This window comes from Vipera ursinii (assembly GCF_947247035.1).
Source record: "Vipera ursinii genome assembly, chromosome: 6".
NCBI classification, from domain to species: domain Eukaryota; kingdom Metazoa; phylum Chordata; class Lepidosauria; order Squamata; family Viperidae; genus Vipera; species Vipera ursinii.
This window is the reverse complement of record NC_139515.1, coordinates 59,685,071-59,704,008: the sequence shown is the minus strand read 5'-3', so window position 1 is coordinate 59,704,008 and position 18,938 is coordinate 59,685,071. Positions and strand designations below refer to the sequence as shown.

The 18,938-nt window shown below is 39.6% G+C and overlaps 1 protein-coding gene across 1 annotated transcript; it reads left to right on the top strand.

The window, feature by feature from the left end:
- The first annotated feature begins 1,311 nt into the window (after positions 1 to 1,311).
- Positions 1,312 to 17,114, top strand: CSDC2 (cold shock domain containing C2). The gene is made up of 3 exons (XM_083365722.1): positions 1,312 to 1,498; positions 9,652 to 9,774; positions 13,085 to 17,114. Exons 1-3 carry the CDS (start codon positions 1,323 to 1,325, stop codon positions 13,245 to 13,247), a joined length of 462 nt encoding a protein of 153 aa, XP_083221848.1. The 5' UTR covers positions 1,312 to 1,322; the 3' UTR covers positions 13,248 to 17,114.
- Positions 17,115 to 18,938: the final 1,824 nt, after the last annotated feature.

Sequence of the window (18,938 nt, the reverse complement as noted above, 5' to 3'; positions counted from 1 at the left end):
ACACTCTGGTTTGTCTGAGATTTTCCCAGTTTTGCACTTCAGTCTTTATGTAAAGAATTTCTGAAAAGTAGAATGGCATAGCTTCATAAAAGAGGAGCATGAGCCTAGCTTTTCTGTCACGACTCACTCTCCTTTGTCTGGCAAAAGAACAAGTTGAAACGGTAGGGTCTGTGTCCTCACTTTATCTTGGAAGCCTTGGTTTAACCACTGAAACTCAGCAGGGAAAATACACTCTTAATAGGACAAAGGACAAGTGTTTATCTACCTATAAAATAAAATCATATCAAATATGGCTGAGTTCATACAACAACCAGCCCAAACAAACCAACTAAATCATGGCTTTGCATGATGCCTTGTCTAATTTCCAGACATCAGACTGTGAATGGTGAGGATGAAGATAGTTGCTAGATATGAAAGTAAAAATAATTTAAAAGAACTCATTGCTTTTAATTACTGTGGCTATATCTTAGAATGCAAAGTAAAGATATGCCTAATTGGGAAGGAGATGGTTTAGGATATAAGAGCAACCAGATTAGGGTGAAGGTGTGCTAAGTAATTGAGAGTCAAGCTGCATACAAGTTTAATAAATTATGGCTGGTAGTACAGTCAGCCAGATGTTTAGACTAGATTTGGCATTTTTGTCCACCATCTGAGTCTTTCCCAAGACCTGGGATAGGCAGATGTTGTTTGATAGCATTAAAAGATGTGTTTCAAAGTAAAGCTGCCTTTTGTAGCTGACTAATAGTGGCTTTAGCAATGCCAGTGGTGTTCAAGTGGTACAGTAGATGTTTTAGAATTGCACCCAAGGTGCCTATTATTATTATTACAGTATGACTATTCCCTGACAACAGAGAGAGGGGGAAAGATGGAGAAGGGAACTTTAGGGTCTATTGGAACAGTCTTCCCCAGCCTGTTGTCTTTCAGGTGTTTTGGGTCTGGAATTCCCAGAGTTTGTAACCAACATTAAATGGGATACATTGTAAACACACATTGTATAGCGCTCTAGTGTTCTCACAGCCTGGCTCATCCCTTACTGTTTTAGAGTGATTCTTCCTTTGTACTATTAATATAGTAATGATGAATGATAATAAATCAAATGTGTGTGTGTGTATACACAATGAATTATTTCAGGAATTACATTAATGTTGTAGCTTCTTATAAAAATTACCATGCTCTTTAAAAAAAATCCTTAGGCAACTTATTCCTTTGCCTGTGTCTTGCACTGCAAATCAAAGTTAAAAGCTGAGCACTGCTGTTCATTTAATTTTCCACTGACACCAATTCTCTTATTCCAGGAAACAGACCCCCCACACATACACACCATGTCATCTGACCAGACCTCTCAATCTACAGTACCACCTCTCCACTCTCCAAAGTCACCTGTGTGGCCTATTTTCCCATTCAACAGAGAGGGAAGCCGGATTTGTGAGAGGGGAAGTCATCTTCTTCGGGACTTACCCAGCCCTCTTCCCACAAAAAGAACGAGGACTTATTCTGCGTAAGTATTCAAAATTGACCAGAAGTATGGATTTTCACTTTAGAATTTGATGACATGGAGCCTATTAGCTGAGGCCGGAAAAAGTGAGGAATTGCAGTCAGGTCTGCAAGCATCTCTGTCCTTGTTCCCTGGTGAATGTAGTTCTGATCCATTTCTCCCTGATTCTCTACACATTATGATCCTAGAGAAAGAGTTGAACACTGCTTTTTTGATAACTTTAATTATTCAGCTCCCCACACAGTGACAATACCAAATTTCACCCATATTTCACAAAAGTTATCATAAGAGCCAGGTCATAGTCCTGTTTAATCCATGATTTTGTTGTATACAATTGCCATTTCAGTGTATTTAATCCTGGAAGTTCACATACGGGAGCAGGTTATACATGAGAAATCAGACTACTACATTCCATTAGAGAAGGAAATGGCAACCCACTTCAATATTCTTTCAAGAAAACCAAATGGATATTCCCAATCAAGACAATATCAACACGATACTGGAAGCTGAATGTCTCAGGTTAGAAGGTATCATATACAGTAAGCTATTGGGGAAGAATAGAGGGCAAGTAGTAATAATACTGGTGCAGCTGTTTTAGATTAAGGCTGAAAGAACATCCAGTCACTTAGATGTCCAGAGATACAATGCAAGTTTGATACTATTGTTACATACATCATTAGTATGTGGACCATCAGAACCATAAATCAAGATACACTTGATGTTGTCAACAAAGAATATTAACCTTGTGGGAATGAACAAACTGAAATGTACTGGAATAGATCACTTTCCATCAGAGGAGTATTAGAATGAACGTGGATGAGAAATCACAGAAGTGGGGTAGCCATTATTATTCATATAAAAGTCAATATTGTGGTGATCCAATACCACAGGTGTAGAGGAAGTAGAAGTTGAATAGTTCTATGATAATGTACAGTGCTTTATTGATGTAACATCCTCCAAAATGTCATTCTTTTTATAGGTGATTGCAGGGCTAAAACTGAAATAACATCTGGAATAATGGAAAAGTTGGCTTTAGTATGGAAAGGAAGCAGGAGACAAACTAAAAGAGCTGCTGAAGCAATTTAACATTTATAACAGTTTCCTTCTTTTAGTCACCTAAAAGATTTTAGATTAATTTGTAATCTAAAATATGGCTTTACATATAACTGAATCAGACTGAAAATATATGCTGTAATTTCAGCCAGCAAAAACAAGACCTGGTGTGACTGCAGCTCAGTTCATGAATCCTTTATAAATTACAGTTTAAATTAAAGAAAAAAAACATTCATCATACAATTTCAGCAGCTCTCGGATTATACAATGATGATGAATAAAATATTTTGTGTAGGAGATATGATGAATGAAAATTCTGAACTGATGTTTGTAACATGTGCTATAACATTTGTAAAGCTAGAATAAAATAGAAATATCCTGATATGCAGAAAGAACAAAAGAAGGTGAAACAACTGTCTGTAATATATTGAAAGTAGTTGAAAAGAATGGAAAACGAGAGGCAACAGAAATGTATTTGGCCAACTAAACATCAAGTTCTAGAGAAGAGCAAGAAGACACGAGTTTTTTTTGAATTGCATATTTAGATATAACAATCAAAAGGGAAAAATAAGAGATTTGTTTAAGGAGATCTTGGAAGTTAAGAAAATCTATTACACAAAGGTAGACTCCATAAAAGACAACAAACACAAAGATGTATTGGTGAAAAATATGATATGAGTAAATGGAATATCTGTCTAATTGAAAAAAAAGGTGATACAGCCAAAGATGTGACATAGTTGAATGGGTTCTAGAAAATATTGCTAACAAAAATGTGTAAAAGTTTATGAACTACTAGCCATACTATCCAAAACCTTTCAAATTGATGCAATTGAAGTACAAATAGTCCTCAACTTATGACCATTCATTAAACAACCATTCAGAATTACAATGGCTCTGAATAAGAATGACTTACGGTATGATGGGTGCTTGGAGTTTCAGTTATCACAGCATCCAAACAGTCATGTGATTACTAAGTTCTGACATTCTTTACCAGGTTCACACAAGCAATATCAGTGGGGAAACTGGCAGGATGTCAGAAGTTACTGTCACATGAGGTCCTTGCTTAATGGTCCGCATAGTCATGTTTAATTTCAGCAACTGAGACTACCAGGATTGCTATTGCTAAGTGACACAGTCACAGGAAATTCCATTTCACAACTGTCATTTATCTGTTGTAAGCCAATTGCTGTTGTAAGCCAAGGACCACCTGTACCATTAACAGTTCGTAATCGGTAGGAACCAAGGTAGTGAATTAGATCAGTTAAGGAAACTTTTTAATTTTAATTTCCAGTACAATAGTAAAAGCAAATATAAAGAGAAAAAAATACAAAGAGGAAAAAAAGTACAAAGAATGAAAAAGAAAACTAGAACAAAAAGAGGGAAGAAGTAGAATCGAAAGAAAAGAAATATGTAAAGAAATGGCTTCCAGTCTTCATCACAAGTAAAAAAAAAGCTAACTCATCCCCTTAAGCTTAGATATCTCTTTTTTCCCCATCCCAGGGGTAGGCAACCTCGGCTCTTTTATTTCCTAATATGATGCTTATCTGAGTTTATTTCCTAATATGATGCTTATTTATTTCCTAATATGATGCTTACCCTGACAAAATACACAGCCAAACACAACACAAAAACAAGTCCTGCCTTACATCAAAGGAACGTTCGAAATGGCTGCCAGAATACTGCAACCCCTAGGAATAATGATAGCTCACAAACCCACATTTACAAAGAGCTATCTAAATCAGGGGTAGGCAACCTCGGCTCTTTTATGACTCATGGACTTCAACTCCCAGAATTCCTGAGTCAGCTATGCTATGCTGACTCAGGAATTCTGGGAGTTGAAGTCCATGAGTCATAAAAGAGCCGAGGTTGCCTACCCCTGCCCCAGCCTATTCCTTCTATATGCAAAACTATAAATCATCCATTTTTCAGTGCTGATATTAACAAAATGTCTGTAAAGAGTTACCAGAGCTTTACAAAAACATGTCTTATTTTAATATTGATCACACAAACTAATCTTATATTCCTTTTTTTTACTTCTAACAATCTCAATCTTAATTCATTTAGATGTCTTTCTTTTTCCATTACAGAGGCTTCTTTTTGGCTTTAGCACAGGGGTCTCCAACCCCCGGGCCATGCAAGTGGCAGGCAAGCGCAAGTGCACAGCGCTCCATTTATGCAAGTGCCGGGTATGAGCGCCTGCCCCTTGGACAAATGGAGCTGCTTGTGCATATGTGCATGCTTGCCTGCTGCTCCCGCAGAGCCATACCTTCTCCCTTCCCATTGCTGCCGCCACCTATCTGCAAGGCTAGATCTGCTTTAGCAGATCTTTTTTGTAAATTCAGTGGAAAGTCCTTATTCAGGTCAACCGAAGGCTTTGAAGATTAGTTTTACTTTTGGGGTTACCTGTTGGCTGCTGTTTTTTTTTTAGCAAACAGTAGGTCAATTTGAATGATAAATTTCCACATCAGGGACATATTTTTGAGGATTGTAACATAGTATTAAATATAGATGATAGGAAAGTTATAATTATTTGTGCACCTATTATGTAAGGGGAAAAGAATATATCAGATATTTTTATGTATTTTTCAGCATTCAACCAGGGTTAAGATTTTATATTTAATGTCAGTGTGAATTATTCATCATTGGTTATTTTTTGTGCACATTTTTTAATTTTGTATTGTTAATGTTAGTTTGATGGTTGTTTTTTCTTTTCTTCATTTTGTATTTTAATATTAGCAATAAGATAAAAAAATGTGAGAAGGAAAGTCCTTATCTAGGTCAATGTTTTACTTGTCTATTATATTTTCCCTTTGATTTTCAAAACCTTAACCAGCTTCTTTTCTGAATGCAGTAAAATGTTCTCAACATTTGTCTCTTCTCTGTTTTGTAATTCACACTTTTCCCTTTCATTTGTTGTTTTCAGTTTGAATGCTTCATCTGTTTTATAATCCACACATTTTAAAAATTCAGTTTTTCTGATTCCATTATTTTTGTATCAGCAAAATTTGCTTCACCTCTGTCAGTCCTTCATTAGTCCATCCATAGTCTATCCATAAAAGCAGACATTACTATTGTGGCTACTAATTTCAGGCCCCCATTCTTTGAAGATCTCTTTTACACCCACATGGAGAGAAATAAGCAGTGGAGTACCACAAGGCTCCGTCTTAGGCCCGGTACTCTTCAATATCTTCATCAATGACTTAGATGAGGAAATAGAAGGGGAACTCATCAAATATGCAGATGACACTAAACTGGGAGGAATAGCCAATACCCCAGAAGACAAGCTCAGGATTCAAAAAGATCTTGACAAACTTGAACAATGGGCCCTATCCAACAAAATGAGTTTAATGCGGAGAAATTACATTAGGCATGAAAAATCAATGATATAAGTACTGATTAGGTGAGACCTGGCTCAAAACAGTGGCTAGCGTGGGTTGTCAGCACCCGGGGCAAGGCAAGTAATTTGCGCCCCCTAACCCGTGGATTTTAGCACTCGAGTCTCTTCCACTAGCTCAGGAATTCTGGGAGTTGAAGTCCATGAGTCATAAAAGAGCCAAGGTTGCCTACCCTTGAGTTAGGTTCAAGGCAAAAAAGGGTCTCTGGAGAAGAGGGAAAATGCTAGTTTAAAACTGAAACAAGGCAACTTTAAGGTGCCTCAGCTGTGATTTAGGATGAGACAGAGGACATGGCGTTGAAAATGGTTAATGGGGCATGTTTGTTCCACTCTTAGTGGATGTCAAGATAAACCCCACGAGAGAATGACCTTACAACAGATGTGAATAGGCTTGGACTACGTTTGTAGATTGAGTGCATACATCACATGGAGCGATGATGGGCTTCATCAAGATTTATGATCCCACAATTGGCTAGTTTTCTCCATCTTGTCCTAAACCCTGGATACCAACCACGGTTTATGGCTTAGCATGTGGTGTGGGGTGACCCAACATGTTAGGCAACAAACAATGACTTCCAACTTACAATGCCTCAGCTTCCCAAGGTTATTCCAAAGCCGGAAAAGCCAACCAACCCACCCTGCAGCTTTGCCTGCTTAGGCTGAACCCCAGGAGTTCATACTTGCTGTGGCGCCTGACCTATTTTCTGCCCAGACGCTGCTTATCCAAGCCAAGCTGCCTCCTTCTCTTTGGCACCTCGCCCCAAAGATTCGCCGGACTGGCTGGAAACTCTCGCTGCTGGCGACGTGTGTCGGGGGGGCGTCCTGATCGCCTCCTGCAGGGGGAACCGAGTGGCCACAGAGAGTCAATACGGCAGGAGGAGGAGGAGGAGAAGGAGGAGGAGGAGCAGCAAGCAGCCGCAGGTGCGGCGGCTGCAGTTGTTACCTTTACCTCCGGGAAAGGAGGAGACGGAGGCGGGAGCTGGGTCGGGGGGGGCGGGCTTGCAGGTTGAGAGCCAAGCGGAGGAGAGCCGCGGCGGGAGAAAGAGAGGGAGGCGAGACGCCGCCAAGCCTCCCCACCCCCACCCGAGAAAGGAGGCGATCCGCAGCCGCGAGAGGACGGGATCCCGCTCTGGCTGGGCGCAGCAAATGCGGTTGCTTTCTACGCTCCGCCCACTCGCTCGCTCCTCCGACCCTCGGTGAAGCAGAATCGTCCCCCTCCGGCGAGCTTAATGGGCACCCCCTCCAGATGTTGCGCCCGGTGCGCCCGGCCCCCCCTGCACCCCCCACGCTACGCCACTGGCTCAAAAACAGTAACTGTGAGAGGGACCTTGGAGTCCTAGTGGACGATCACTTGACCATGAACCAGCAATGTGCAACAGCAGCCAAAAAAGCTAATATACAGTCCTGGGTTGTATAAACAGAGGGATCGAATCAAGATCACACGAAGTATTAGTACCGCTTTATAAAACCCTAGTGAGACCATACCTGGAATACAGCAACCAATTTTGGTCACCATGCTATAAAAAAGATGAGACGTTCAGAGAAGAGCAACTAAGATGATCAAAGGCCTGGAGACTAAAACATATGAAGAACAGCTGCAAGACTTGGGTTTGGCTAGTCTAAAGAAAATAAGAAATAGGGGTGACATGATAGCAGTGTTCCAATATCTCAGGGGCTGCCACAAAGAAGAGGGGGTCAAATTATTCTCCAAAGCACCAGAGGGCAGGACAAGAAACAATGGTTGGAAACCGATCAAAGAGAGAAGCAACCTGGAATTAAGGAGAAAGTTCCTAACAGTGACGACAATTAACCAGTGGAACAGCTTGCCTTCAGAAATCGTGGGCGCTCCATTACTGGAGGTTTTTAAAAAGAGACTGGACAGTGACTTATCTGAGATGATATAGGTTCTCCTGCTTGAGCAGGGGGCTGGACTAGAAGACCTTCAAGGTCCCTTCCAGCTCTATACTGTTCTGTTCTGTTCTGTTCTATTAATATTTCCGTTGTTACAGTATTTTTGTGTCATTTTGTAAATCCCAGTCCTAAAGGCAAGGGATTTTTTCTTTTTTACCTGGACGTTAGTCCCCTCTAGTGTCTAATTTAAATTATAAGGTCTCTTATCTGTTTTATGGCTTGCGGTATTCAAAATAATTCTGGTTCTCACCAAAAGCTGTTTATTTTATATAATTAAAAACAAAAACAAAACAGGAATGAAGAAAATTGGATGCCTTTGAATTGTGGTGCTTGAAACAATGGTTAGAATACTTTGGTCTGCAAGAAGAACACGTTATTCAATAGTAGGAGTAAAAATAGAATTAATATTAATAATGAATGAAGCTTACATTTTGGACACAGAATGTGAAAGCATCCATCATTAGATAAATCCTAATGCCTGGAAAAATCAAAGACAATTGAAAAAGAAGACTACTAATATTGAAGATGCAAACATTAAAAGAATTCAAAGTAGTAGCTGGCAACACATAATCCTGGTGTAGCCTGCTCTACTGGCAGCGTTTCCTGGTTAGCTGACTGGTTGGGGCCTCTCCTGGAATTGGAACTGGGACAAGAAAGATCCCTGGGAAGGGTGGCTTGGAGATATAGTCCCCAGCAGGGGAAAAGGACAAAATGGAGGAGCTGAGGAAAAAAGGATTGAGAGGGAGAGAAAAGAATAAACCTGCTATGAGGAAAAGAGGCTGCACTCCTTTGAAAGGAGAGAGATTGCCACCCCAAGGAAGAGAGGACAAGTATATCTTGGCCTAGAGACTGGATCCTGGCTGCCACAAGAGGGAGGCTCCTTAGGCCTCTGGGCCCACAGAGGACATGTTTTTAAGGCAACAGGATTGGTGAGGGAGCATTTGGCCAAAAAGGACAGTCTTTGGGACTTCTTTAGTTGAGCAACATTGTCCACCACAAGGTTTAATATTATTGTGTTATTTTAGCTTGATTTTTATCTGAACTGCTATTATTTTTAATTAAAAGTCAGTAACTCCAAGTGTATTGGTCTACCTGGCCATGTCAGGCTGTCACCTGGGAAAAGGATAATGGCTCTTTTTGGGGAAGCGCTACACTGGCAAAATGATGTCCATCAGCTCATGAAAAATACAAAATGACAATGACAATAGTGAATCCTGGAGAATCTAATGTATACAAAAATATTGCATTGTTGAAATAGTATAAACAGACTGAGATTAGAAACATGTAGACATGTGAATCTCCAGATGTTGAATTCCAGATACATCTCCCATGAGCCATAGCCATCATGGCCAATGGTGAAAGGTAGTAATAGCTTAAACTGCACAAAACCTGGAAGGCGCCATGGTTTCTATTCTTGTATATATACTCAATATCAGAAGTAGATAAATAAAAAAATCTAGGGTAACATGTTAGCTGGTCTTATGAGAGGTACAAATGTGTTTTTCAGTGTTTCCTATTATAACACAATTACTCTTTGTTTATATTTTACTCACTTTAAGCATCCTCACAAAGAAGCAGGACTACATATTGTTAATGAAGGTAATACTTCATAAGCAAGAATGGAGGCTTTAAGAAGAGATTGGACAACCATTTGTCTGAAATGGTATAGGCTTTCCTACTTGAGCTGGTGGTTGGACTTGAAGATCCCCAAAGTCCCTTTCAACTTTGTTATTCTGAATACCAGAGTAGCTCAGATTGATTTTCATTTTTCTTTTTTCCCCCCCTCTCTTTTTCTTAGGACGGCTCGTGCCTCTGCTGGTCCCATCTACAAAGGTGTATGTAAGCAGTTTTCACGCTCCCAGGGCCATGGTTTCATCACCCCAGAGAATGGCAAAGAAGACATATTTGTGCATATTTCTGAGTGAGTTCTATGGGGAATGCAACATAGATGTCTTTAGTGGCTTATGTGTTTGTAAGTCAGGATCCCTATTTTCTCTCTGCATCCCAACTTCCATTATTGACCTTATTGTATTCTTATGCACTACAGTACATGTTATTTCACATATGGATACTTACAGAAAAAAAGATGAACCTGCTTTCTATTCTTCCTGCTTTTCTACATACTCTAATTTATTTATTAATTTATTTATTATTGGGACTTATATGCCGCCCTATCTCCCGAAGGACTCAGGGCGGCTAACAACAATAAAATACAATAATACAAAAGTTAAAAAGAAATTAAATTAATAGACCCAGTAGAATAAATTAAAATTAAAATTAAAATTAAGTTAAAAATTAAAAACATAATTAAAATCCCTGTCAGTCCAGGCCAGCCTGATGGAAAAGGAGTGTTTTGAGGCCGCAGCGAAAGGACCGGAGATCCGGGGCCATCCGAAGCTCAAGGGCGAGTTGGTTCCATAGGGCTGGCGCTCCCACAGAGAAGGCCCTCCCCCTGGGGGTTGCCAGCCGACATTGTCTAGCCGACGGCACCCTGAGGAGGCCCTCTCTGTGTGAGCGCACTGGGCGATGGGAAGTCATTCCCGGCAGCAGATGGTCCTGCAAGTATCCCGGGCCTAAGCCATGTAGGGCTTTAAAGGTAAGTACCAGCACCTTAAATCTCATCCGGAAGACAACCGGTAACCAATGTAGCTCACGCAGGAGGGGTGTAATATGGGAGTATATGTATATAATCACTTATATACATCTGTGTTGCAGTCTTTCCATTTCAATTTCTATAAGGTATTACTGTTCTCCAGAAACTTTCTGTTGAGTCAGTTATGGCAGGATAAAGGTCTACAAGCACGTGTACATATTTGTGGTGTGCAGAACAGTCAATTTGTCCCCTTATTTTGAGAATTTGTAAGGAAGTTCAATCACTGCATTAGTAAAGAATGCCAGTCATAGAGCTATTCAGGTGATCCAATGCCCGTCTAGTGGGATAGACTTCCCAAATTTAAAAAAAAGTCAGTGCAAGGATCATGATCCCATTGCAAATGGTCCCATTAACATTCTCTATCAATCAACTTGAGGAAATGTATGATTGGTTCTGAAGGCACTTTCACAGCAAATGAATGTGTGGCACCTAGTGGTGTGGACAAACAATATTCTGACCAAAACTTATGTAAATAGATCAAATTGAAAGTACGCTTCAGAAAAAAGCCACATGATTAATAATGTGAATATAGACATTCTTATTTTCTATATCAGCCAAGTACATAAGGGGAACAGCTAACAGGGTGAATTATTAATGCTTTCTCTCAGGAAAGAGCAGAGGTTTCTTGTGATACCTCAGGAAGATGGGGACCCCTGCCCATCAATTGGCCAGTCCATGAGTGTGAACCACATTATGTTCCAGAAGACTGGTTCTTCAAATTTGCCTTAGTGGAGATGAGGAAGAAGCCCTTGTGCCATTTCCTAAAATGCCCAGACATAATCTCTTCTAGCCTCACTGATTACTTGGAATCAGAAGGCTGCAACTTTATGCTTAAAAAATGAATGGTAATATCTCCTGCATTCTAGTTTTCTAGCCGCCATAGTGGAAACCATTTTGGCTTACAGACCTACCATGTCCTTAAACAATAATACAAATTAGTCTTGTGGCATCTGGAAGATTGAGGTTCTTATAAGAGGACTTGGGGAAAAAGACTTAGCAGCTAATACATAGGCAGCTGATGTTGATGAGCAGCTAGTACATAGGCAGCTGATGTTGATGAGGAACATCTTTATGTGGTCACTCTTACGTATGCTGCTTCTGCAGAGCTGCAAGATTTCTCATTGATCATTCACCATTTTTTTATCAGTTTTTTGAACTCGAATAATTGCTCCCTTTGGACTCATCAAATCCCATTAACCTCATCTTAACCAGAAAGACAGCCTTTCTGGTAGTCTTAGCTTCAGCTAGGTGGGTTGGGGAACTAGGTCCTTTTCTGAAACAGGGAAATCTATGTGTATTCCATCAAGATAAGGTGATACTATGAGCAGAGCCCTGCTCCATATCCCAGGTCCCAGGAACACAAAGAAATCATCATTTCCCATTGTTCTGTACCAGCATGCTACCGGCCCTGCAGAAAAGGCAGGGACAACCCCTTTACAAACGGCAAGAGGCTGGAATTAAGCCTGCCAAATTTATTAAGATAAAACAGAGCAAAACAAGACACCAACCATGAAACAGGAGCTATGAAACAGGAACTAATCAAGCGGTTGCCTTCAGCAAACCAGCCCTCCCACGCATTCCCCTTTTATACAGTTCAGGGCGTGGCTTCTCTCTGCCTCCTTCCGAGGTGCCCCATTGCCTTCCTCTGTTTACTCCTGATTGACTGCCTCCTGCGGCGGGCGTCCTTGAACAGGGCCAGCTGTGGGTCATCTTCATCCACGCTGTCAGGCTCACACAGCTGGGTCTCCGTGGTGACCAGATGGGAGGGGCCTGGCTGAGGGCTCTCATCAGCAAGATCTTCAACCCCCTCACCAAGCTCTTCAACACCCCCCTCCTCCTCTGAGTCATCTGACCCAACTGCCGAACCCACAGGCTGACCCTGAATCACAACACCCATTCTACTGAAAGGAGATAAATTCAGAGTCAGTTCAAGAGACTAAAGGTCAAATTATTAAGTATTGTCCTGTGTTTGCTAACTCATACATTATTCTTTCATTTTTGAGAGTCTATGTTAGCATCAAGAATTTTTTTGTTGATACAGTGAATTATTAACAAAGAAATTGAATTACACTCAGGTCAGTTAGTATACTCAGAAATCAGTGTACATAATTGAAAATAGAACAGGAAGAAATCTTACTGTAATTTTCTAATTGAAGATAGTTGAATTAACCATTTTGTCTTATCATCTTTGGCTGGCTAAAAGATGTTTCATAGTAAATGCAATAGAAAATGTTAGTAAAAATAAATTTGGGCTAATATTCCAAACCCTAATGTTTTAATTCTGCTATGATGGCAGAATTCTTCCTAAATTAGAGTGCTACAAAATGCATCGTGTTTGGAGGAATGTAATTCACATCTTGTTATGATGTTAAATTTTACACAGTTTTCTTTGATAGTTCTATATGTTAGATTTTTTAAGCAATTGCTTATTTAGATAATGATGCATTGAAGCTTCCTAAAGTGAATGCAGTTGTTTTAAAATTTGTTGTGCCTTGTCTGATAGTTTAATTACATCAATTACTTTCTCCATATTTTTATTCAGAGCTCTGAAATACTCCTTCCTCTTTTTCTTTTTCAGCATTGAGGGGGAATATGTCCCTGTAGAAGGAGATGAGGTCACATATAAAATCTGTCCCATCCCACCAAAGAATCAGAAGTTCCAGGCTGTGGAGGTGGTGCTCACTCATTTAGCACCACATACAAAACATGAAACATGGTCAGGCCAAATAATTGGCTCATAAACTACTTCTTGAGCCGGCAGGAAGTGGAGTTGAATGATATGGTGGGTGGTGGAACTACTGGAGCAATGAAAGAACCAGGCTGGCAATTTTTGTTTGCTGTGTGACATGTTTGCAAATTTATCTTGTCTTTTCTAAGATCTAATCTTAGTTTGTAAATGTGCTTTTTTGTTATACAAGGGCAAGCAAGAAGTGGAAAAGTGTTGCTGGATAGATTTACACTTAAGTCACGAATTCCTGACTGTACCCAATAGGACAAAAGTAATGTACTGTCAAAGTAGTATATATTGGCCACACTGATGTTTACCTGGTTCTATTCTAAATTATTTAGAAATGAAATTGGCTATTATCCTATCCCTTTAACAAAATTTTCCCTTCCATCTTCAGCAGAGGCTGTTGCATTGTTGTTAAGCACCCTTCTCTGGCAGAACTGGCATTCAGTGAGATAGTATTTTTCAGGGCACAATTCTGTATGGTCCAAACATGGTGAAGCTGTCATTCTTCCAGAGTTTTCTAAATCACCTGCAGGAATGCTTGAAGTTTTTTTGGTGGGTATGTGTGTGTGTGTGTGTGTGTGTTGTATTTCTTACATGTATAATCATATGCAAAGAAAGAGCCTATAGGCTTGCTCCTGCATTTGGATTGCACTTCTCTACATTTGTATTTATCTTTGGCTGAGTTTGAGATCAATGGCTTGGTTACCACTGTTGTGTATATAATTATTGCTATAGCTTCAAGTCTTCTTTCAAAAACACCTCATGCACAGTGTCTCAAGTAATTTTGCAGTAATCCAGTAGAATATAACACTAAGGAAGGAACATTTCTAAACACAAATTAATAACTCACTGTGAAGTTTTGTTCAAATATGTGTAAAATGGGTGGAGGGATTTTTTTGGTCTTATAAAAGATGATATTACCAAAATCAGGATCTTCTGTTTGTTATTATGCAAGGGAGTCAGTAAAATTTTGCAGGTAGTTGAAGAAGAAACTTTTCTAAATGTATTAATCTCAAACTGACTTTATTTTTTTCCATATGCACCACAGTGGTTTGTCCCAGTTAGCCTGAACTGTAGCAATATCTTGCTTGCAGACTGTTGTGATATACATTCATATTATACTTAACCAATAATTTTTCTTATTTTTTCTCTTAATTGTTAACTAAATTGCATCTGTTTTTGAAAGGGTAGCAAAATATAATACAGTAATGGTAATACATGATCTTCCATTAATTGCAATTAAAAGTATGTGTCCAAGGGTATTCTAGAATTCAGCCTCTACTGAAATGTGTTATTTTGCTGACATTGTACTTTTCATATACAATGTTAAGTATTGCCCATGATTGCATTTGTGTCTACTAAAAGTAATACATAATAATAAAATCCCCTGCAGATGAATCTTTGTTATAAGTTTATATTATTATTAACATTCAAATGGACTAGAATGGTCTTCTTAACATAATGTCTCCAATGTTACTGGGAGCTGCAATTCCAACTCATTTGGTCTATATCATGCTAGGAAAAACTGAAATAAAATCACCAGGAAGCATCTGTTTTATCCTTTATATTATGAATTATAGTTTCCGGCCACAAAGATCTGCTTGAAGAATAGCATCTTTGTTTATTACGCTTTCACAGATGTAGGTTTCAGTATTATCTGCATGTAATTGCACTTCTGAATATTTTTCACAACACATTTGCTCAGAATGGATGTTTAGGCTAATTCTCCCATTCTCCCTTCTGTTGTTCAAACTTCAACATTTTAATGATTATCCTCTGTGTGACTAGACATTGAGGATTATGTGGAGAAGAGATAAAGAAAAGTTCAGCAGAGGTAAGATTAATGGGTAGTATTAAATAATGGTATCTAGTAGTATTGTCCTTTAGTTGTTCCAATTCTATCCAGTCTTTTCCCCCAACATCTTAATTCCTCAGGATATACAGGGTCTTGTTTAAAAGCACAATATTGATTTAGATGCATTAAGAAGAATTTCCCAGGATGCCATGTACATGCTCAGAACTTGCATGGAATTGTCAGGCAATCTAAACTGTATCATCTGCTGAGTTGAAAGCATAAGGGCAGTGCCACACTGAAGTTGCATGATCTTGAAGAGAAAAGATGTACATGGCTAGTAAGTTTTTAAATTAATGCATGAAAGCAAGCACTATATTTCTAGGAATTAGTGAGTTTGTTTAAATAAATGAAGTAAGAATGTGAGAGCTGAGGATTTAGTGAGGCTTTCTTGAATGAGATGAGGAAGTCTGAAAGTAGAGGTATAGCATAATGGTACTGCAGTATGCTGATGTCTATAAAAGATATGCTTTTTGTATTTGGGATGTATTTCCAGTGTCCTTAATGAGGTGGTATGTGTGTGTGAATGTCTGTCCAGCATACCTTTACTGTTTCTATTTGTGGGATTTCAGCCCCTTTGATCTTTTACAAACTTAGATGTGAGGTGAGACGGAGGGTTCAGGATAGGCTGTTGCTCTGTAGAAATAGACATTTGACAACAGCATGATGTTCATATTTAGTTTTCAAGGGGGACACCCCACACAGATAGTTTAGTCCTACAGTATACTGCCAACCTAGAATCATGGGAAATTTTATGCAAGGTGGCCAGAAGGTGTTGAGTTCCTCTCTGTTTATATTTCAACCCAAAAGATTAAAAAGAAAGCCCTCATAGCTAAAAGGATTTGGGGATTTCCAAATGATACCAGAATTAGCTTTAAAGATGCCAGTCTAATACAGTGTTTTTCAAACTTGGCAACTCTAACATGTAATTCATACCCCAAATTTCCATAGCCAGTCTGAGGAATTCTGGGAGCTGAAGTCCTTATATTAAAATTGTCAAGTTTGAAGAACATTGGTATAACTGCACAACCTTTCCCAACTTAGTTCTCTTCTGATTTGCTAGGACTACAACTGAAAAGCCACATTGTGTGGAAATTCTGGGATTTGCCATTTCAATACACTTGGAATGGTGTATGTATGAAAGGCTTTCATACAATTCTTTCTTGGATGGATGTTACACTACGGCCAGGTTTTTTAAAATATTCCCCCATAAACCAATGTGGGTAGAACTGGAGTACAGCTTTAAGAAATGTTCTAGCCTAGTTCTTCCTCATGAGTTTGTTTCTTCATATAGGGAACGTAAAATAGAACGGTCCCTACATTCTCCCTCTGTTCCCAATATTCTGTTAATTAACATATTCCAAGAAGCCTCTGTGTGGAATTATTACAGTTGTGTTTGTGATAAGAAATGAGTTCTTTCCAAGCAAAGTTATAAAAAAAGTTGGTTAAGCTCATTCTGTGGGACATTACTGTTCCCTTCTTCATGAAATGTCCTCATTATGCCAGTGACGAATGATGTGAGTATTCTGCCTCCTTCAATTAAAATTCCAAATAAAACATTCTCAACTGTCTATTTTGAAAGGAAAGTCCATACATGCAAGAGAAAATGGAGCATAGTGATTTTGAAAGAAATTATCATTCATCTGTGTATAGATATAGAGGGAGAATTGTTTTGGACTTTTCCTTGAGATGCAACAGCTGCTCTTCAGTCCAGTGAAGTGAGGATCTGAAGGCAGCTCTTTTCCTTTTGCTGTGTGAGACAGGCTTCCTGTGACAGCCGGAGGAACCTCCTGCACACATGTAACACCAGCAGCTTCTAGCCTATCTCCCTCCTTGATGGTGCAATACCAGTGGGAGTGCCACAAAACTGTGACTTCTCTCTTGAGAATGCTTTTTAATTCTTTCCGAAATAACCTTGTTATCTATAATGTGTCTGTGTTCTGACAACTTTTTGTGTGGCACTTGCCTCTTTAATCCCATGTTGATCTTTGTAACATTGGCAATAAATCATTAAAATAACTTTCCAAGAGTCTTTCCTCTTCTGAAATTTTTTGGTTTGACAATGGTCTTTTGACATGACAGTATCTTAAGGATATTTGGTAAAGGGAACAAGGTAGCTGTTCCTAGAATTTGTGATGCAGAGATGAAGGACACTTAATTTTATATCAAGTTACAGATGTGAACTACAAAACAGACACTTGACAATAGTAGGTTCTCATGTTTAACTCAATTTTATTAATGTCATACTTTTATAATGATATAAAAGCTGCCTGTCAACAAAGCCCCACAAATCTGTAGCTACAGAAAAATAGTTGGATTTATTTAACATACATGGCATCAAAATAAACACTCCTGCTTAGTAAAGTGTGGGGTCTGTTTTTTGATCCATCTGAGAAATAGACCACTTTGTGGCTTTCACAGTAACAAACAGATCCCTGTATTAAGTACTTCATAACCCACTTGCTGGAAAAGGAATGGAAACTAACCTAAGAAGAGCTGGCAATATTTATTTTAAAGCAAAAGCCACAGCACCTCAGAAAAGAATGGGCCAATTTCATTACATTAATAATACCGTGTTTCCCCAAAAGTAAGACCCAGCCCGATAGTAAGCCCTAGCTTGATTTTTTGGGGGTGGGACTAATATAATCCCCACTCCAAAACTAAGCCCTAGTTTTGGGGTGAGGCGCATCCCCTCAAAATCAAGCTAGGGCGGGGATAGGGGTGGTGAAGCTGCCCTCTGCACCCCGCATCTGCTTACATTACCAATAGGAGCACCACAGCCAGGCCTCCCACACCCTGACACTTGTGCTGCTGCTTGACTACTTCTGCAGCCACTTGCTGCCACTTGCCGCCGGACGCCATGTGGCGCATTGTGCCATTGCTGCTGCTCGCGGCAGGATGCCACATGGTGCTTCGGCCACTTCTGCTCCTCCCATGCTTTGGGCAGCTTCTGCTTGCTCACACAGCGCTTCAGGCTGCTTCCACTCCTTGCACACTTTGGGCCGCTTCTGTTTGCTCGTGCAGTGCTTTGGGCTGCTTCTGCTTGCTCACACAGCACTTCAGGCTGAAGCGCCGCGTGTCCTGCTGCGACCAGCAGCAATGGCGCAATGCACCAAATAGCGTCTGGCAGCAAGTGGCCGCAGAAGAAATCAAGCAGCGGCGCAACAGGTGTTGGGGTGTGGGAAACCTGGCTGTGATGGTCCTAAGGTGAGACACTCCACGAAAATAAGACCTGGTGCCTCTTTTGGAGGCAAAAATAAAATATAAGACCAGGTCTTACTTTCGGGAAAACATGGTACCAGTTTCTTCTCATCATCCTTTTATTACTTTATATGCCCTAATTGCTTCCCAGTACAATTTATGAAGAAGGGAGCAAGTGATGAAATGCCTGCTCTCAACCCTCTGAATTGGTGCCATGGTTTTATGAAAGTACTATAGTTGAAGGCATCCATTTTATAGCTTTATTGCATGACTACCACAAATGAAAAAAATGACTTTTTTAACACCTCCAAAATTTGAAAGAATATTTTTGATATATCCAGTATATGCAGCCTAACAGGAATAAAGTACCGAGAAGGTTATGTTTTGTTTTATTTATCAGCCAATCTATCAAATTTTCATGTCACCTATCTCATGGAAAATGACTCTGGGCATTGTACAATAATCCAATCATCTTCCATTGCATTTCTTGCATTGAAGCCAAATTCTGCCTCTTTCCGTAACTTCTGCCAATTTATTTCCTGTATAGGATTACTAAGATCAAGTACCCCAAGCTTCCTTGAAAATATATAGTGGATCCTCTATTTCTGATTGCAATCACAACCAATAAAATTTTGAAATTGTTTT